Source organism: Microtus oregoni, unplaced genomic scaffold (assembly GCF_018167655.1).
Source record: "Microtus oregoni isolate MIOR12 unplaced genomic scaffold, Mior012 000035F_ref0000213, whole genome shotgun sequence".
NCBI classification, from domain to species: Eukaryota; Metazoa; Chordata; class Mammalia; order Rodentia; family Cricetidae; genus Microtus; species Microtus oregoni.
Genome location: NW_024543094.1, coordinates 18,597,344 through 18,619,196, shown reverse-complemented (window position 1 = coordinate 18,619,196; position 21,853 = coordinate 18,597,344). Strand labels below are relative to the sequence as shown.

The 21,853-nt window shown below is 48.5% G+C and overlaps 1 protein-coding gene and 1 pseudogene across 1 annotated transcript; one reads left to right on the top strand and one right to left on the bottom strand.

Annotated features, from left to right (window-relative positions):
- Positions 1-248: 248 nt before the first annotated feature.
- Echdc3 (enoyl-CoA hydratase domain containing 3) lies at positions 249-17,219 on the bottom strand. The gene is made up of 5 exons (XM_041630744.1): positions 16,960-17,219; positions 11,905-12,026; positions 9,810-9,907; positions 4,996-5,196; positions 249-1,048 (listed from the first exon to the last, which is right to left on the bottom strand). Exons 1-5 carry the CDS (start codon positions 17,127-17,129, stop codon positions 737-739), a joined length of 903 nt encoding a protein of 300 aa, XP_041486678.1. The 5' UTR covers positions 17,130-17,219; the 3' UTR covers positions 249-736.
- Positions 13,025-13,509, top strand: LOC121432639 (annotated as a pseudogene).
- Positions 17,220-21,853: the final 4,634 nt, after the last annotated feature.

The following is a 21,853-nucleotide window of genomic DNA, read 5'->3' as shown; positions in this document are numbered from 1 at the left end:
GAGAACTAAGTGACAGGCGTCAGTCTGGGGTTTTTACCAGAAACTGAGCATCACTCAGAACTGGGGATGCAGCGACTCACTGGGTAGGAGCTGCTCTGTGTCCTCTCTGGATTAGCAGTTACCGGAGGGCAAGGATGTTCTCAAGAAGACATGTGACTCTTGCTACATGCCCATCAGAGTGGACAGAGAGAATGTTCACTTTTCTCTTTTCTTAGCTTGGAGTAGGTTAGAAATGAATGACCCAGCTCTATAAATACTTAATTTATTCAGATCACATATGATTATTCCAAAGCCACAGGCATGATTATTTCCTGATAGAATCAAGAATATTTTCATTGTGGAGATGATCTCATGGAGATTTGAAATGCTCAGCTTGTCATGAAGAGACCAGAATGAACTCTGCCTTAAGGGAGCTACAGAAGAGTGGGGTGGCAGGCCACTCTGGACGGTCACCTGTGTGCAGGTAGCACGCCACTCCGGGAGCTGCAGGCTTCCTGTCACAGCCAGCACTCCCAGCTCACTAACCTGGCCCACTGACCTAGAACTCCATTTACTCCCCTGTATCCACATCCCACGGAATCGTGAATTTTAATATAGACCACGCACTGGGAAACCAATATCAGAGTGAGAAAGGTTGGCTGTCCTCTCTTACAGCCAAGAGTGTGATTGGGTTGAGAAGTCGAGGGCTGGGCAACTTCCTAGCACTGGCTGTTGGCCCAGCCTTGCTCATGCTGACTCAGTGTGACCAGATGGGCTTTCTCTTCTGGATGAAGGCCTCAATTCCCTCCTGCCCATCCTGCAGGGCCAGGTTGTCCACCATGGCCTGGGAGGTGAGGTAGTACGCTGTTCTAAGGTCTTGGGACAGCTGTTTGTAAAAGGTGGCCTTGCCCAGCGCCACCACGGAGCGACTCAAAGAGGCGATCTTCTTCGCTATTCTCATGGTCTCTTCCTCCAGCTGCCCCTCGGGCACCACTTTGCTGATGAGGCCATGGCGTACCGCCTCCTGAGCAGAAATGGGCTCCCCAGTGAAGAGCATCTCCAGGGCCACCTGTGAGAAAGGCAAGAGAGGTCAATAAAGCACTGTTCCTATCCCGTGGCTTCCTCAGCCCCCAGCCCTGTTTCCCTGTACTGAGACAGTCATTCTCTGGATTTACCTACACGCCTCAGGCCAGATATCCGCCTCCCCAAATGACATGTCATCTATCACCCCTTGATGTTGTCAACACCCCTAACTCCCCGCCAGGGAGAAGATCAGATTGATCCAAGAGCCAGGAAAATAAAAGTAGCCTGGAATGGGTGGAGTCTCCCTCTGTGTCCTCTTGTCGCTCCACAGATTTGATCGGGAGGCCCTGGCAACCCAGGAGATCCCTTCCATCCACCCCTTTAAAGGCCCCGTGAAGAAAGACAGCCTATCTGTTGAGCCTCACTGTGAATGGAACAAGCCCAGAACCTCCTGCAAACCAGTACAGAGGCCACTTCCCACAAGGACACATGCCCATGGGTCCCTTTTCCTCATCAGGACCCCAGAGACACGAAGGGACTTAAATACCCTCAAGGACCAGATAGAGTCTAGCATGAGTAGCTTCCAAGTGTCCCTGCACCTGTATAGATCAGAATGGTCATATGCATGAGAAGACCATGTGCTGTGGCATTCTGGGGTTCCCTGCTTATCTTTTGGGTGGGCCCCATGTCTGTCCAGACTGACTGCTAGAACAAAGTGCCATAAACCATGTAGCTTAGAAGGAACAGAAATGCCTCACACTCTGAGGTTGGAAAGCCCAAGTTTAGGGCATCAGCAGAATTAGTGTCCAGAGAGAACCCGCTTTCAGGTTCAGAGACGGAAATGTCACTGGTCCTTACACGGGAAGGAAACGGGTGAGCCGGCAACCCGCACTCCTTTTCTATGGCACCAATCCCAATGTGAGAGCCCGACCCTTGACCTAATGTCACTTCCCCAGGACTCACTCGGCGACTGTCACATTGGTGATATCTGAACTTGGGGGACACCACATTCCGGCTATAACAATGGTATCTGTCTCCCAGAGACTATGGATGGCAGGCGGAGGAGCTGCTGTGAGGAAGAGAAAGTGAGCTGGGGACGGTGTGCACAGGTGAGACATTGGATTACTGGCCTCATCTCACTGGGAACCTGAGAAAAGTCACTAAGGTTCGTAGGTGCTTCTAATTGCGTTTCTTAAATTATGTTGGGCATATGTGTCACTGTAAACAGTGTGTCAGGAGTCTCTGGGGCTCTGGTCTGAGTGAGGATCTAACTCTTTCCAGCGTCTAAATCCCACCCTGAGTTAGACTGGCGGAAAGCCAGGGTGTGCAAGCACACCGTCAGGTGGGTAGCTGCGCGGCAGCAGGGGTTTCTACTGTGGTGAAGGGACTGGTGCTGGGCAAAGGACTCATATTTTCTCCACCTCTCCTGGGATACCCACCGCCTGAGGCACTGGCTCTGAGTGTGTGACCAGCTCTGGCTGGGGAAGGGAGCAGCTGGAACCGGCAGGGCATTTATATGGCACAATGAACATGCATTATTTAATTCAGGCAAAAAGAGAAAGACTTTAAAAATAAGGTGAATAATTCATGTCCTGGCACAGTAGGCTCGACTCTATGACTTTTTTGCCCAGCAGACAGACTTCACTTTCCAACACAGTGGAGCAGTTTCCTAAAGTGTCCAGCAGAGGGAACTAGAGTCCAACACATGCTGTCCTAACCTCTGTGGACAGGGCAGAGACTTTCTATACAGGGCAGTTTGCAAAAGCTTTGCCAGTTTCTGTGTGGATAAACACAGGGACAGTCACCCACCTACTACCAGGACATGCATGGGCATAAGATTAGTGTGTTGTTCAGTCTTCTTCTGGGGTCCGAACATGAAGAGAGACCAGAGATCTGAGTAGGGCATGACTCTGCATGCACATTTGTGTGCGTGTGTGTGTGTTCATTTGAGTGGATGCATGTGTGCATGTGGCTTCAGAGGTCAGAAGTCAACCTTGGATGTTGTTTTTCGGGAGTTGCTCTTGTTTTTTGAGACAGAGCCCTCAGTGGAGAGAAGTTGCTGGTTGCTTCCACTGGCCGGCCGGTGAGTCCCAGGGCTCCTCCTATGTCTGCCTCCCCAGCTCTGGGGTTCCAAGTGCAAACCACCAGGCCTGGCTTTGATCCGTGGGTTCTGGGATCTAACTCAGGTCCTCGCTCTTGAACAGCGGGCACTTTGTTGACTGTGCCTTCTCCCCAGCCCCAGGCCAGATTATCCTGACAAAAATATCTTTGGGATGGAAAAAGCAATCCTGGTTCTCACAACGTCCCTGCCCCCTCGTCCGTCACTCTGGTTATTGTGCAATGCTGTTCCGAGAATTAGGCTTCCAGGGAACTTAAGGGATATTTTGGCTGCATTTTTCCTGTTTTAAAAATCAAATGTAAAGTTTGATAAGCATGATACAGTGTGAAGTTTCTAGGAATTTTGATAAGCCCTGATTTAGAAGGCTTTCCTGATAATATGATTTAAAGGCTTTAAAGACCTCGACCATGGAACCTTCCGGGAAGTCACATGTTGGAAGAGAATAAACCAACATAGCAACTTCTTGCTATGAAAGGCTTCCTGGTTTTTCCTGTAGTTACAAGACAGTCTGTGAGTCTGACAAGAGATTTGTAAAATATTTTGATTAAATGGCTAGGAACAAAGCAATGACCTAAAAAATATTCACTAAATAAACATGGATACACTTAAGGCAAATCTATCTAGAATAATAAAAACATCCCCCTTTCGGACGACACTCGAGCCAGCCATTGCCTCTTGCAGCATGCAGGGGCTGTTGGTAACCACAGAATCTCCCTACAGGCACACGTTTCTGTAAAGTAACCAGAAGAGATGTGGAGGACGCAACCCTCCCTGGGATGTCTTAGCTCGACTGCTGGTCTCATTTCTTTTGTGCCTCAGGCGGCTGAGCCACTGTTAATTTTCGTTGCTGTTTCCGAAACAGATAACCCGTTTTAGGGAGCAGCTCGCTTCCTCACTCACTGCAGACATGATTCTGCCCCTCCTTCTCCAGGTTCCCTACTGAGGAGAGGATGCCTTTTTCCTAGAATAGACGCCTTGTTCTCCTCTTTGGGGATGCTCGCTAAATGCTATTCTGTGAGGCTGGAAGAAAGCTTCACAGGGGAACGGACTTGACTGTCATTTGTAGGGACAAGACAGCTCTGACACACACTCCCCTGGGCAGAGTCACAGAGTGTGAACAGGACAGTCCTCGTCTAACCACTGTAAACCAGCAACTTTACATCCTTCCTGGACTGAAAAAGGTTGTCAAGAGAGTCAGCCTCGGCCCCTGGACACTGGTGCTGGGTCAGCACGCTGTTTGCTGTGACTCCCGGGTAGCCACTTAGGGTAACAAAACTGCTTCAGCTGCATTTCAATACGATGTCACAAAGGCTGTGCTTTCCTGAAGATGAAAAACCTAACAGTCATACTGAGGGGCTTGTAAGATTGAAATGTGGCAAATTCACAGGTTGATACCTGGTGTTTGATGCTACAGAGGAGCAGGCAGCGAGCTCTTCTCTCCGTGGCTCAGAAGGAACACTAGAGACCTTCGGGCAGAGTGTCCGATATAGAACATAGAAAACACAGTGTGTGTGTGTGTGTGTGTGTGTGTGTGTGTGTGTATGTATGTGTAAAAGCCAAGAAGGCTAACTTCTGGTGGTGTTTCTCAAGTACAATGTATCTGTTTGTTTGTGTAGGGGGACAAGGTCTCCCTGGCCTGGAGCTCACCCAGTAGCCTAGGCTGGCTAGCCAGCGAGCTCCAGGGATCTGCCTGTGTCTGTCTTCCCAGCACCAGGATTACAACTGAACACTACTACACCTGGCTTTTTTACGTGGAATCTGGGGATTGAATTTAGGTCTTCACGCTTGTGTGGCAAGCATCTCCCCAACCCCTCAGGGGTACTTTTCCTAAGCTAACTCTGCAAACTGTGAGTACAGAGAGGCAGTTCAGTTACCTTTCTGGGCACAGCTCTCCCCAGGGCAACTGCGGGGGTGGAGCAGAAAAGTCCGACATTCACCCCAGGAGTGGCAAAAGAGGACTTGTCACTTGCCACAGCAATGTCACAGCTGGCAACAAGCTGACAGCCGGCGGCTGTGGCCAAGCCATTGACCATGGCAATGATGGGGACCGGGTGATTCCGAATCAGCATCATAACCTGTAGGACAAACACACCCATTTCATTTCCATGAAGAGCTGTGTTCCTGCCGCGTTACATGACTGACTCCACGGAGCGTGTTTCTCGTGCACTAGTTCACGGGAGTCTCCGGAAAAGCACGAACCCTCAGCTTGCACTGTATCTCCATAATGAAATAGACTTGGAGAGTTTTTTTTTTTTTTTTTTTTTTGAGAAAAAGTAACAAGGATATGAAGCTGAATGGGTAAGGGGTCATTGACCTAAGGCGCGGTGGCCCACCATCTCCTTGTGCCTCCTGCCTCCCCAGCACCCCGACAGAGAACCGTGGGGTTTTGTTTCTAGGGAGCAAGCAAACCCCTCCACCAACTGTCAGCTCTCTGCACCTCTGGGCAGCCCTGGTGTTAAAAGTCTGAAATTGGCATTTGGTGTCTGCTTGGAGAATTAAGGGGGAAGGGGACTTGAAGGCAATTTCCTTAGTAATTACTTCTCAAATTACCCTGCTGCACAGCGTCCTCTCTCAATGCCATCAAAGTGGGGGAGGGGGCACCCTACTGTCATAAAAATAAGCAAAATTCCTGAGACAGAGTCCTTGGCTCAGAGAGGAGAGACAAAGTCATGTTCGTGTGACCCCCACCACATGAATGGTCAGAGCTCTAACATATTTGAAGCTTATTTTTTCATGACACTCTAAACAGATTGTGTTGTCATGGCAACTTCGATTTCTAAATTATTGCTCTTTGAACCTTGGCAAGTTGGGAGGGGAAGATAGGAACGACATCTGGGCTTTTCCCCAAGACAGTAGCTGAAAGAAAAACGACCTTCACAGATTTGAAGAGTTTTGCCTGCGAAACTTGTCTTTTATATTCATAAGCATTTGGTGTTTGTCATCTTCCCCACCCTAAATAACCAGCTATATAGTCAGGCACGACACAACGATGTTTCTGGTCAAGTTCAAACTGTATATGAGGGTGGTCCGAGAAGGTTGTGATGGCAGAGTAAGTGCTTGCCTCACAAGAGTAAGGTCCTGGTTCAATCCCCTGTAACACACACACACACACACACACACACACACACACACACACACACACAGAGCCTGGCATGAGAGCCCATCTGTATAACCCCAGCACCAGGAAGGCAGAGACAGGAGGATCCCTGGCCATCACTGACCAGATGGTCTACCCGAATGGGGAGCTCCAGGCCCAGGAGAGATGCTGTCTCAAAATGGGGGCTAGAGTTCCTGAGGATGGCATCGAGATTATGACAGGACTGATAATTCTCACCATCTAAGTGACCACCCAGCCTAACATTACAGGACAGCGCTGAGCGTGAGGAGGCGTGGCTCCAAGGGGTGCGAAGGTGCAGCGGATGCTGAAGTGTAATGCATCACTCAGTGACGTGAACACTGTGCTGCAGGGGTTTCTCTGTGTGGTCTTGGCTGTTCTGGAACTCACTATGTAGACCAGGCTGGCCTCAAATTCACAGAGCTCCACCTGTCTCTGCCTCCTGAGTGCTGGGAATAAAAGCATGCACCACCATGCCCTGCCCCAAGCTGCCAAATCTTAAATTTGAATCTCAGAACTCAATTTTAAAGATATAAATTCTTTGCCTCAGTTACTTCTTTACGATGATGCGAAGCTGTCGCGTACAGTGGCTGTGTACACTGAGCCAGTTTGGAAACTCAGCAGTTTCTTTCTAAGGAGGAAAACAGCACATCTGTGTGGTTTAGGGCTTGCGTAGTGATACGGAGCAAGCCCGCTAGGATGCAGTCTGTCCTCCACTACCTGAGAGCTCTGAACAGACCACATGACCCTTCAGTTTTCACAGAACTAACTGTGGTGTAATATCAGCTCTAACCTAAAACAACACGACGGTTACATACATTAGCAAACCTGGAGTGTATCATAAAACACTACCTGGCTTACTAACCATCCAGTTATAATCATGTAACATACACAACTATATACTATAATCATATCTATTTAAGAGCATTCAAACAATTATGTACTTAGGAAAAAAATCACTAAAAGTGAATATGGCAAAAGACAACACTCTTCTCTGGGTTGGTGGTTATAATATGGTAAGAGTATCTTTTGTTTTTTAAATTTAAAAAATCTTCTATAATACATACTTATTTTCATCAATCAAAATATTTTAAATCAAATCAGAGGGCAGTTCATAAAAGACAAAGGGAACTTAGATTAAAAAAAAAAGTCAGGATAATCAAACCCATGGGAGTCAAGAACTGACACCATCTTTCCAATCTTCCTGAGCTAAGTACGGTTTTGAGTTCCACCTACTCCAGAAGGGGCGTCCACTGCACTCTGCCCTAGCCTCAAGGGAAGCATAACTGAGGGACCAAATGGTTTGCTTTTTTTTCTCCCCACATTATTCTGTAAAACAATCCACTCCCGTTTTATTGGTGCGGAGTTGGGAGAAAGGAAGACTCTTCAGTTGTCGAAGTGTTGGAAGAAGAAAGACAAGAAAGGATCCTCCAGGCCACCACGTCAGTGCCCAGGAAGTCACTGAGGCTCGTCCACAACTAATTCTTCACATTCTTGTTGGTTGTCCTCCTCCCCGTTGGTAAACACTGGCTGTCAGCAGAACTTGTGGTGTAACAAATGCACTCCAGCTTGGAGAGGCTAAGCGGAGGCAGATCTCTCTCTGCCTCTTAGAATCCACCTACCTGTGCACGGACCTTTGCTCGTTCTGCTCTAGTCTGCTCTGTCACACTAGGAAGCGACGGTCTGAGTTTCACAGAATTGGTGCCAAGGGAGAGCGCTCAGGGCAAGAGCGCTGGCACAGCCTCTAAAGGCTTGAGCTGTTCTTCCCGCGTTCGGTTCCCAGCAATAATACTGGTTCACACTACCCATAACTCCACTTCCAGGGGATCCAAAGCCTCTCGTTTCTGTGGGCACATGCCCCCTCCACACACATATACATATTAAAAATAATAAAGAGAAATATTCAAAGGAACCAGTATCCTTGCATTCTTGTTTGATGTTTAGGACTAAGTCCTATTTATTCACTGAATCTTTTCTGATGAGCTGGAGGCATGAACGGGTTAGAAGCTTCCAAGAAACCAGGCCTTTACCTCCTGAAGAACCCCAGAGTGCCACACAGCCCTCTGCTAACCTGTTCAGGTCTCTGTCCATCCAGATACTGCAGCAGACTAATAAAAAGCAGGTGCTCTCGGGAAGTTAAAAGGGAGATACTAGTTTCTTTAGATGTTTTTCTATTTTAGCCAAATATACTGGGAATTGGTAGAAAATGATTTTTTTTTCAGTGTGGTAGATTGAACTCAGGGTCTTCTACATGCTAGGTAGATGCTCTACTACTGAATTCCATCCCTAGTGGAAAACGATTTTGAAAGCATCAAACACTGGCAAACCTAATAGCATACTGTGCAAACATTGCTAATGTAGGAAACAAAAGATGCAAATCTTTTTGTTCTGTCAGGTAAGTGATGCACACTTATAATCCCAGTGCCTGGGTGGTACAGGCAGGAAGATCAGGAGGTCACACTAGACTTGGCAGTACAGCAACTTCAAGGCCAGCTTGAGCTACTTGAGGCCCTGTTTCTAAAACAATCAGCACCCTGCGTCCAAGCTCAACTTTGTCTCTGCTCCTCCATACAACTGAAAAAGAATTCCTTTTCCTTTCGTCTTCCCATGAAATGAGAAAATGATGATCTGATCTGCTTACGGGCTTTTTGAATGGCAAAGGAAACAACCTGTGCTCAAGAATGTACCTGAGAGGCAGGGGAGATGGGTCAGCCAGGACTAAGTCCTGCGCAATGCATCCAAATGCCCTGCAATCCCAGCGCTGGGGAGGTGGAGACCGGAGGATGCCGGATGCTCACTGCCCAGCCAGACTAGCCTAACCCTTGAGCTTTAGCTTCATTGAGAGACCAATCTTAAAACACAAGCAATTCAGGAAGGTGTGCGTGCACACACACACACACACACACACACACACGCACACACACACCCTTGCACACACATGCAGGGGCTGGAGGAGGCTGGCGTCCTGCTCTATCGGTCTATCCACTCCCTCAAGACAGAGCCTCTCACTGAACCCCCAGCTCTTTGGCTACTCTGGCAGCAGCAAACCCTGAGGAGTCTCCTCTGTTGGCAGATGTGTGCGGCCACGACCAGTTTTTCACATGGATGCTGGGAATCCAAATGCAGGCTCTCATGATCGCACAGCAAATGCTCTCACCGCTGAGCCATCTCTGGCCCCTACGGTCACTTCTTAAAAGTCTAAACCAGTGGCTCTCAACCTTCCTCGTGCTGTGAACTCTTCAATACAGTTCCTCATGTTGTGGTGACACCAATCAAAAAATAATTTTTGTTTCTACTTCATAATTGTATTTTTGCAAGTTATGAATCGTAATGTAAATGCTTGATATGCAGGATATCTGTGAAAGAATCACTTGACTCTCAAAGGGTTCACGACCCACGGTCGGTAACTGCTGGTAGAAACCAAACAATTGCTTGGATGAAGAACTCACCAATAACTACAGAGCTTTTGATGGCCATTCCCTAGAGCAGCCCCATCTGAAAATAGAAGACTGCTTCAGTGTTTAACACAACGGTGGTTCCCGTGCTTGCGATGCCGGCTGGCTCTTTGCTTACCTCAGAACAGGTCTGAAACACTTCAGTGTGGTAATCACGGCCTCGCGCACCTGTCAGCTCCTTCAAATCATGCCCAGAGGAAAACACGGGGCCCTCAGCTGTGAGCGTTTCCAATTGAGAAAAGAAAAAAAAGTCAACAATCAGAGGTGGCAAAATGGCAAACACAACGGCACGAGGAGACTCCGGGATCAGCGATTTTTATGAAGCTCTGTCTGGTCTGATGACTTTATTTTTGCGCTCAGTCTGCCTAAGTGTATCGACTTGTGCGGGTCCTTTGGACTCTGTCACGCTTTCAGCAATGCCCCCATCATCCAGGTAGGTCAGAGTGTGAAGAGAAACATGGGAGCCACCTGGCTCTAGCTCTTGATTTTACAGAAAGGAGCTGAGGCTGTGGCTCCCGTCATTATCCCTAACAACAAAATGTCGCTCCGCTGATAAGCTGAGAACATTTCCTCCCATTTCCCGTGTGACAGGCAATGTTATCCTGTTTTCACAAGCGAGAAAGTGGTGTTCCTCAGACGTGAGCAGCCTTTTTGCTGTGTCCAGCTTACGCCGCATGTGCCTGCTGCAAGTGAATAATTCCAACTTCTTTTCCCTTCATCGTATGAAACAACTGAAAATTCCTATTTGGTCATTGCTAAGAAGGTCGCTCGGAGTATCTCAGGATACAGGGATGCTGAAACAAACAAAGCTTCAGCAAACAGGATGTGTTGTATTTTTCTGGGGGTGCGTAAAGGCGCCGGTGTGATTTTTATCATGCCGTTGCAGTATGTACGAAGTGGTGATTTTATTCACTTTTAATTATGTGTTTGTGTCTGTGTGGGTATGTGCATGTGAACACAGGTGCCTTTGGAGTCAGAGGTATTGGATCTCCAGGACTTGGTGCTATGGGGTGGTTGTGAGCCACCCAACATGAGTGCTGGGAACCAAACTCAGGCCTTCTGCCGGAGCAGTAATTGCTTTAACGTGGTTGGCCACCCCTCCGAATTTCTAGTAGAGAGAGGGGCTAGGGAAATGGCTCAGCAATAGAGATCTCTGTCTCCTCTTCCACAGGACCTGGGTTTGAATCTCAGCACCCACATGGCGGCTCACAACCATTTGTCAGGCCTGTTCTGGGGACTCTGACGCCCTCTTCTGGCCTCTTCAGGCCCCAGGCATGCAAGAGGTGCACGGACACACACACAGGCAAAGCAACCACGCATGTTAAAAAATAAATCCTACTGGCAAAAGGAATGGAAGAAATGGACAAAACATGGTGTACTTTCTGGCACCATTAAAGACCACACTACAGATATAGGCATGAGCAAGATTCAGCAAACAGAAGAGAAAAACCAACTGGCTGTCCCGACAGCCCACCTGCTAGCTGCCATGATTTATGGAAGGGATTAGCGATTAAAGCCATCTTATAAGGTCCATAAACAAACTGAGCTTTTTAATTTAAAAATTATGTTTAATATGTGTGGTTCTGAGGATTGCGCATGCTAGCAAGTGCTCTATCACTGACTGAGCTGCGTTCCGACCCTGATTCTTTGATCTTGTGTGCATATGTGTTCATGTGTGGAGGGGCACATATGTGCATATTCATGTGGAGTCAGAGCACAGCCTCAGGTGCCATTGCTCAGGTACCTCCCATTTTCCCTTTGGGATAGGTTCTCTCATTGGCCTGGACCTTCTTCACTAAGTAGGCTAGACTATGGTTAGCGAGCTCTAGGGTGTCACCTGCCTTTGTCTTGCACTGCCCCCCTCCCCCCGCCCCATGTCTGGGATTATAGGCTTGCAATACCAAACTCAGCTTTTTATGTGGGCATGACGCTTGTGAGGCTAAGGGCTTACCAGCTGAGCCATCTCCTCAGCCGCCAGACTGTCTGATTTTGACAAGGAGAAGTCGTGATTTCACTGAGCAAAAAGGCCTTTGCTACAGTCCCCACAGCTAACGAGGACCAAGCCCAGAGTATCACAGAAGTTTTCACTTCTTCAAAGGGGGTCAGAGCCATTCTCCAGTGAGGCGAGGAGAGGGAGTCCCAGCTCACCAGCACGTTTTGAGAAACCTCACGCGGGCACTGCGGTCCACTGACGACAGGCGTCAGAGAAATACCTGCAATTATAATGACTTTCAGGTCTTTGCTCTCGGCTTCGTGAAGAATGTCACTTCGGAGAGATTTCAGCATTGCCAGCGACAGCGCATTCCTCTTCTTGGGATTGCTTAAGACAATGTTCCTGTGAAAAGCATGTGATATTCCCGGGGTCATGAACCAGTCAAAACAAGCGAGGACCCCTGCAATTCCTTTCTAATTTAGGAGCAATTTTTAAACCCAAGAATAGAGAACCGCCAGGGCTTAGTGCCAATTTAGAGGGCCTGTCAGCCCTCTGGAGTGACAGCTGAGTCAAAACAAGGGAAAAAGATGACCCGGAAGGTAGGCTACCCTTTTCTCTCCGCTCCCTTGAGTTGTTTTTGCTCTCTCTTTTTTCCCTCTCCCCACATGGACCTCCAGAAACATGACTGCCACCTCCACAGCAAGGGTGAGTCACAACAGTCCCCAAATCATCTCTGCCCACAGAGGATGTGAGATTCAGGTGACAGTGGCGGGGCTAGGCGAATCCAACAAACAGGCTCCACCTGCAACTTGCTTCCTCTTTAGCAGGAGGTTAGGAAAGGAGCCAAGGACGAAAGTCCCCCCTCCCGTTTCCTCCCACCCATCCCCGAGATAAGGCAGGGGAGCCTGGCTGCCAGTGTGCATGTACCGCGGCATTTGTAAGGGTTTCCAGTGGGGTAAGTCTGCAGGACAACTCGTGCAGTCTGAGAACAGATGCTACAGAGAGCAGACGGACAGACCCATACAACAGACAAAGCATCTTGCGAAGAGCCAGCACCCAGAGGGCCTTTTTGCTATTTTAAACTCACCCACATTCAGAATGAAACAACCTGTATTGTCATCTCCCTGCCTTACGTAGAAATGTCTTGTATTTGCTGTCCTAAGAAACGGGCAGTGAACCAAACCAGATTCTCATTACAAGCGTTTTATTTCCCATCAGCCTCCGCCCACACATGCTCTAAGCCTTCTTCATTCTTTTCTGAATATGGTGTTTTATTGGTACACGGTCAATCGGATGCTCCAGAAATAACATGTAAGGAGAACTTTTTTTTTTAAAAAAAAAACAACTTTGGCAACTGAATTGATCTCAGCACATTAAGAATAATCATTCCTGCTCTTTCTTTTCAACGCGGCGACCGAGCGGGTTGACACCAATATGCAGATCTTTGTGAAGACCCTGACGGGCAAGACCATCACTCTTGAGGTCGAGCCCAGTGACACCATCGAGAATGTCAAGGCCAAGGTCCAAGACAAGGAAGGCATCCCACCTGACCAGCAGAGGCTGATATTTGCCGCAAGCAGCTGGAGGATGGCCAGACCCTGTCGGATTACAACATCCAGAAAGAGTCCACTTTGCACCTGGTGCTTCGTCTGCGTGGTGGCATCATCGAGCCGGCCCTTCGTCAGCTTGCCCAGAAGTACAACTGTGACAATATGATCTGCCACAAGTGCTATGCACGCCTGCACCCCCGTTCAGTCAACTGCCGCAAGAAGAAGTGTGGCCACACCAACAACCTGCGCCCCAAGAAGAAGGTCAAATAAAGCTGGGGCATTAACTGGCCCATGACCCTGGGACCAAAAAAAAAAAAAAAAAGAATAATCATTCCTTTTGGGATATCACTTCAATTTTGCTGCAGCTCCCAGGTAGCTGTGGGACTGTTGTTTTGTTTCTCATAAACATCCTCTCTCCTAAGTATAGGAATGACATGCAGCTGATCGGCTGCTACAATAGACACCTTTCTCTGTGCAAGCCGTAGAAACAGCTTGTAACCTTTCGGTAGACTTGTGACTGTGCTCATGGTGGCAAACATAAAAACGCTGTCAAGGCTGGGAGATGGCTCAGTTCTTGCTTTGCAAGCGTGAGAACCCGAGTTCCATTTCTAGAGCTATCTTTTTTTTATGAATAATAAAAGAGTTATTTATTTAAGGAAAAACTTACAGATCACTGTCCTAGATAACAGTCACTTTTTTTCTTTCTTTCTGATGATGGGGCATTGTGACCTGTACTTTGCATCCTAATGTTGGGGAGGTGGAGACAGACTTTGGAAACCCATCCTAAAAGAAAAGGTGGGCAGTGTGGGAGGCAGCATGAAGCTCAAGTTGGTCTTCTGGCTTCTCCGTACACATGCAACTGCACACACATGGACACGAGAGTACACGCACATACACAAAAGCTGCTACCCTGGCATTTACATCAGCTGAAAGTAAATTCTAAGGCCTTGGGCAAAACTGCGCAAAAAGATTCCAGCCCAGATGGAACCTTGCTGCTTGGTGGTATGTTTCATGTGCATCCCCTTCATCCTTCCAGACACACTGTCAGACAGTTCTCATGTTAAGCCACGCCAGACGTCTTTTCCCACCAGCCCATTGACACCCTTCTCAGCGGTCATCTCCTGACTGTCAGGACCAGATGCGCAGGCCACCCACACCACTGCCCCCCCACCCCTTTGGAAACATCTTCTCTGGGGAGCAATTCTTTCTTCTCTAGTCCTTCTTGCCTTCTTTTACGGGGGCTCCTGGACTCTGGCAAGAGACACTCCGTTCCATCCTATGTCCTCTCTTTGTTCCGAGCACGCTGCCCAGGCGACTTCGCTGGTGGCCATGACATCGGCTGCCCCCTCTATGCTGACATTGGCCCTGGTTCCAGCCTCTCTCCAAAGCCCCGTATCTGTATGTTTGCTGTGATGCTCACTGGACTGCTCCGCCGAGATGCACACTGGGCCTTTTCCTCTCCCAACTCAGGCCTCTCTGAGCTACTGCTCAGTCTCCCAAGCTAGAGCCTGAAGGTCATTTTACATTGCTATGCTGCGCTCCCTTATTTCACAGGGCACGAAACCTCCTCAACCCCTCATTAGTTTCAGCTCTCCCAGTGGCTATTTCAGTTCCAAGTGTGGAATGCCTTAAGCCGAGAGCTTCAGCAACACCCCTCCTCCGCCGCTGCAGCCGACAAGGAGAAATGTCTTTCTGATGAGGTTTCTCGCAAGGTGACATGTGTGCAGGTAAGATCTGGTCCCTTTAAATGCTCCAATGAGCTATCTAATATCATCAAGGTAAAATACCAGTTAGTTTTTCATGGCTAACTCTACCGAACGTAGCGGACTGGAGTGGTCCCACAGGCCCACTCTACCATGGTGGCGTATGAGTGGCAACAACTCAGGAGGCGGAGGGGATCTCTTCCAGGCGCCTGGCTCCTCTGCCTCCTGACAGCCATCTCAGCACTTGACTCCTGTCTGTCATGCGGGGTGTCACTGTGTGATTAGAAACGGCGCAGAGAGTCTGACACAACACTCATTTCGTAGCTGGCCCTCATGGTACAGCAGCCTTATTGCTCTGAGGCACAGCTTTGAAAGGGGACCCTTGAGGTGACTGAGTTGCACAAACTTAGTGCTTGGCATCATGCTGTGGGAGCACATTCTGCTCCTTCAGCCATAGCCTTACAAGACACCAGCCCACTTGGGCGCATTCTCTGATACTATAAAAGCAGCTGTGAAGCGTGCATCTCTCTCTCCACCTTCCTTCTCCCAGCATTCAGTCCAGTTTCCCCTGCCTACCTCAGTTCTGCCCTATCAACAGGACAAGGCAGTTTCTTTATTCATTAACCAACACATAGACAGAAGGACCTCCCATACCAGCTTAGTACTGCTCTAACACTTGACTGGGGGCTCTTAACACATGATTCCTTTGATTTACGGCCAGTTGGTCTCATCTCCCCCTTCCAATTCTCGATTCATGTTTAATTTTGAATGACTCAGTCTCCTATCTTTTGCCAGAATTTTTTTTTTATCAGATTTGACCAGACTTCGTTTTTGGGGGGGTTAGGGGGCGGCGATTGGTCTTCCTATATAGTCCAGGCTGGCCTTGAACTTGCTGTGCAGTCCTGGTGGGCTTTGAATTCAGGATCATCCTGCTTCAGCTTTCACAATGGTGGGATGACAAGCCTATGATACCACACCCAGATTATATATTTTCAATAGCACAGCTATTCCTTAAAATTGGAAAGAAAGGCCCCTATGTGGGGCCTGCAGTTCAGGGCCGTCCCCTGGCTTTCTCTGGGAGTGTCCCTATCTCTGTTGATGAGCAAGGAGTTCACAGGGAATAGAATTACCCTTTTTAAAATACACGTTAGTTAACTGAGCACCCAAAATGCCTCCCTGTGGTGGCCACCCACAATTGTCTGTAGGGAGTTAGGGGACAGACAGATATGGGCACTTCATGCCAGCATCTACAGACCTGTGTGCTAAGCCCTTTAAGGCAGGAGGGATAGAGAGTTATAGACGAAGGGATGATGTGGAAAAAGTTGAAGGCCAGAGACTGGCTCTCCATCCTTTTGGGGGAGCACCTAAGGGTTTGGGTGAGGATTAAAAAGTTAGGCATGGTCTTCTAGGATTGAGAAGGGCTGTTTACTGGAGTTGGAGAAGATAACAAACAGCTCCATCTAGAACTCTTGAGCATGGACACCCATTTCCTTTCCTAACCTTATCATGGCCAGGCAAATGGTCAGGCCTGAAAGGGTCCTTGTTACTCTATGGTCCAGGTTGGACACTGATTTATTTCTAAGGTTTTTAGGCTCATTGCACAAAAGGGCAGAGAGTAGGGTGCTGTGCCCTTTATCCTACTTAATGACCTGCCCCCACCCCGCACTTCAGCCTGCGTTAACCCTGGAACCTGCCGAAGTCTGTAAGGACCATGGATCTCTTTTGTGATGGGTTTTCTTGGAGGCCATGGAAACAGTGGGTAGGGTGCTTGTGCTGCCCACACCAGCAGAAATGCTCAGAAGTGACTGGGCGACTGTGCCCGGTAGGCCTGAGGGTTCAGGGGGCCACCAGGCAGTCTCACTTACAACCCTCACATGTACATCGTACTAGCGTGCTCAGGGCAGGGACACCTGTAATTGCGGTATGCAAGGATTCCTCCACCAAACATTTCGTCTTTCCGAGATGAAATCTGAAAGAGAAGCAGTGGCTGCTAACTCAGGGTTAGTGGCGGCGAGGCCTGTTTATCCCGAGTCCTGGTGCCCAGCTCCAGGGAGAGAGCCCTGGCAGGGTCCTCAGGCTGACCTGATTCCGTCCTGCTGTCGCATGCTAGTGGGCCGTGGCTCCGACTCAGGCCGCGCTGTTACTGCTGACGCCGGGCTGCAGAAGCCGGCGGAGAGAGGGGCCCACCGATTGCGCCAGAGCCAGCTGGTCCCCTTCACCCCAAAGGCCCGTCGGCCGGCGACCAGGGCCATTGCAGCGAAGAAGCAGCGAGGTCGACAGTGCAGGCGGCCTAGGCCTCTGGTTTTCCCAGTTTGGATCCGACAGCTCAGAGCCTCGTCCCAGGCCCCGCCCACAAAGTCCTGCTCTGTGTCCCTCTCCTGAAGCCCGCCCCCTGGGGCCCCGCCCCGCCCCTGGGGCCCCGCCCCCAACCAGGGGGGTGGGGGTGGGGCACGGGTCCTGCCTACCTGAATAGGTCACGGTCTGAAATCAGGCCAGTTCCAGCGGTTTGTTTGGTTTAGTCGGGCTGTGAAAGAGTTTAAGGGAGGGGAGAACTGGGTTGGCTCGTTCCTTTCCGTACTGACACCAGGAATGTGCCGGATGTTGTGAAATGAGTGTCAGCAGGTGCTGAGTGGTAGGAGCTGTGGTACACGTGGCTACGCTCACGCCTCCCACAGGAAACACTCTCAGTTCCTTGTGGGTGAGCCTGGATCACAAAGACTATTTAGCCCACTAGAATTTTGAATGTTTTGCATTTTCTTCCCGTGCAGATGCTGGAGACCCATATTTATGACTTGGGCTTTCCACATTTATCCAGGGAAAGCCGGGACTCCTTTTCAGGATCCCAGTGGTGAGAAGAGAGACACATCCAGCCGTGGAAGGCTTTAAGCAGAGGGAGACTACTCTTCTTGCATGCTAGTAGTTCTTGCAAATGTGGGTGTTTGTGGGAGACACAGAAGAAATAACCTCAGCTCTTGGGATTGTGGTGTTTCTAGGGGGAGGTCTATTTGTGAGCGTCTACACCCTTTCCACGGGTTCTGCAAGGATAACAGTATACAAAATGCATCTATTAAGTCTCAGAAAGTAAACGAAATTTACAAGTGTCAGGAAATTCCTGATACTTATAAGATCCACAAGGCCCCCCTCCACGTTTTTTTATACGTAGTAACAGCTGTTGGACGGAATAGGCTGTTCTATAAGCCTATCTACCTGCAAGACATTCAAGGAGCCCCAGAGATGCAGCCTTTCTGTGAGCCTGTGCTGGTGAGGGATTTTAATCGATGCAGCTGCCTTTGAGTTATCTGTGCTCTTGCAAGTAGTCCCTCACCCCTACTTCTGTAGGGAACCCCAGTAGACTTACTGGTTCCCTAAGCTAGCCCAGGTTAGAATTGTTTCTTTGGTCTGTGGATGTCTTGTTTGTGTCTCCCTAGGAAAAGACACACGGGGGGCTATTAGTGAAACACAATAGCTTAACTTGAGTGAAGCCCTTACTCTTAGCTTCATTACTGGACAAAACACTTAATGTATTAGACAATGTTTTGAAATATCATTTAAGATTCCTCTACCACTATTTCTCTCTCTCTCTCTCTCTCTCTCTCTCTCTCTCTCTCTCTCTCACACACACACACACACACACACACACACATTTGCTGTATTCCGAAAGCTGGATTATTCTTTGTTTCCTTGAAGAAACCCAAGATTCAGCAGAATCCAGAAATTTAGAGGGTTACAATTTTTGGCTTCTGGGTTTTTAAAGCTTGGCTCTTAGGGATAGAGGGATACAAAGCAAACATAATAGGTTAGCCTTACCTCGTTGGACCAGACGAACAGTATGAGTTTTGAAATGATCTCCCCCCTTACCTTAGGGGTGTGGAGTGAGCAATCCATCAGTAGGTAGCCACAGGAACCGTCCGCTAGGATGTGTGCCCCTAGAGTGCCAGGCAGAGTGCCAAGGTTTAGGTACCGGGGGGATTGTCTGTGGTAGGGACTGGGTGATTCAGAACAAAGCTTCCAGTCTGAAGCCAAATTGAGATTTGGGGCAGGGGAATAGGGCAAGCAGACCCTATAGGAAAAGGAAGAAGAGGGTGTCTGTTATGGGAAGTTGGGAAAGAGAGCCAGTCGAGGCCCCCTGGAAAAGGATGGAGATAGTGAGATACCTCAGCTAGGGCAGGGGCAGCCTGGCTCCTTTTCTTTGGAATCTCAGAGAAGTCACAAGTGTACCCAGTGGTACAGAATATCTGGGCAGAGAGCCCTCAATACCTCGTAAAGTTGCTTTGTGGCCTGGTATGCTGCTATGACTATCTTCTGAGAAGGACTTAGAAATCGTATGTAGAATGACGGACATCTTGGCAGCTTCATCAATGATATCATCTATGCTAAAGTTTGATTAGAAATGTCTCCCTTCCCCAGACCTACGTTTCAAAGGCTCCGTCACCAACCCCTGGATCTACTGGGAGCTGGTAGAACCTTTAAGAGATGGGGCCTAGGTAGAGAAAGTTAAGTTGTTGGCAATGTGCTTTTGAAAGGGATCCTGCTGTCACTAGGTCATCAATCTATCTCCCTTTGCTGTTCCCTCTGTGATGCTAAAAGACCTAAAGCAACAAGACCAAACTCTCCTGAACAATCAGCAGTAGGACCCTTTTGTCATGTTGAGGTGGTTATCTGAGTTTTTGTTATAGCCATGCGGAGTTAGCAACCCATATCCTTCAGCCAAGCCAAATTAGGCTGAGGTAATAAAAGCGCTAACAAGGAGGGTCACAAGTTCAAGGCCAACCTGGGCTGTGTAGTGAGACCCTGCCTCAAACAAAACAAAAACAACAAAAACACACTCAGTGGTTCCAGACAACAGACTCATTTCCCACAAGTCAGTGTTTGCTGCAGATCCGCTGAAGCCCTTGGGTCACATCAGCATTGCCCCCGTGGCCGAGGGAGAGCAGAGAGCGTGAACTTTTAATGCATGGGAAAATTGTGAACAGGCATTTATAATGTCCTTTCAGACATGCCACTTGCTCTCATGTTTTGTTTCTGAAGCAAGCCATGCGGCTACACTGAACTGCAGGTGTATGGGAGAATTTGGAAGAAGGACCAGGATCCTTGCACACAATCCGAGTGGCTTACAGGACCATCTCAGTATAGGGCCTTGCTGTGATAACCTAATTTATGCTTGCTATTTGGGGTTTGGTAATACAAGTGGAAATATGCTTAGGTTAAGTTTTTGCCACTAAGCCAAATGGGGTTTTGAAGTAACATTAATCTCAAAGAGCTGGTGGAATGGCTCAGCAGGTAAAGTTGCTTGCCGGCAAGTCTGATGACCTGTGTTTAATCTCAGGGTTCATATGGCAGAAGGACAGTACTGACACCTGAAAGCTCCTCCCTGACTCCGCAAGTGTGCCCTGGTGTGCACGTCTGCACAGATGCACACACGAATGTAGTAATTTTCAAAAATCAAGCTCAAACAGTTATAGATTTATATAGTGATAGATCCAGCTTTGTGTTCTCTCTCTCTCTCTCTCTCTCTCTCTCTCTCTCTCTCTCTGCAATCAAGTTGTAGATCTTAACAACCCAGAGGAGGAGAACAGAGAAAAGAAAAAGAAAGCTAAGCTGTTTGAGTAAAGTTGGCATGGAGGTCAGCCATGGTCACAGGCAGTCACACGGCAGTGATGGGGCTTTAGAAAAAGTGCAGGGGAGTGCAAAGTATCAGGAAAATCATACTTACAACTGGCCAAAACCCAAAAGAGACAGAAAAAGTAAAACTTGCAGCTTTTTGACTCATGAAGGTGCGGCACACAGAACCTCAGGTTGGCTTTTCGGCACAGCCATGCCTGTGCAGACTGCCACCCCAAGAGATGCAGAACACACGGCTAATCGCGCCATAGGCCATGGTCAGCTGAAAGATGTCTCTCACCTTACACAAGGCAGTTTCCCTGAGAGAACTGGAGAGCTGGTTTGAGGACAATATAAAGAGACTTCACCTCAACCGAGTTGGAGAAAAGGAACCAATATGCAAAGGTCCCTTGAAGTCTGCGCAGCTTGCTTCTAAGACTTCTGATAGACACCCAAATCCACGAATATCATTTTCTCTTGAATGAATTGGCGAGATAATCACTTGGAGCCTCTTAAATACATTAAATAATCTCTGGAGTTCTTATAACTATACTATATACCACTTCATTCTAGGTACTCACCATGAGCACTGTGTAGCAAATTCTTTTGTGAAAACTTTTTTTAATTTATTATTTTTATTTTTTAAGATAGGGTATCACCGCATAGCTCTCATTGGCCTGGAACTCACCTGACCAGGCTGGTGTCAAACTCAGAGATCTACCTGCCTCTCCTCCCCAGGTGTGCCACCACACCCAATACATCTTACATTTTTCCAATTTTGAGTCTGTAGTGAAGAACCTGTGGATGTCAGCAGGGGCTGGGGGAGGGATGGGTGGCTCACACCTATGATGCCAGCCCTTGGGAGGTAAGAGGCAGGAGTACCAGAAGCTCAGAGAGTCCTCTGCCACACAATGGGTTCAAGGCCAGCCTGGGCCCAGATTCTTGAGTTACCGTTTGCTTAGACAGGAAAAACTCAGCAGCTTCAGGAGAGGGATGAAACATAGTGATATAAATATGACAAGGGGCTTGTCTCAAAAGCCACACAGCAAAAGCACAGGCATGGAGGGAGGGATGTATAGGCTTTGAGAAGAGGAATAAATTGGAGCTCTCTGAATGTGGGCATCATGGATGGAATGGAAAATTTCAGCAATAACTTTCACACCAAGAGAGATGTGGAGAAGGACAGCCATCGCAGCATCTGGTCAGGAACTGACATAACTGGGTGACCATTGCATTATCCAGGCGGGAATTGGCATAAGTGGCTGAAACACTGGTCTGTCCCGAGGCAGTGCAAGGCTCTTTGTGAATTCAGGCTGCTCCTCTGGGCCCTGTCTTCCTCCCATTAATTTTTTTTCAGGGCTGTCTGTCTTTATCC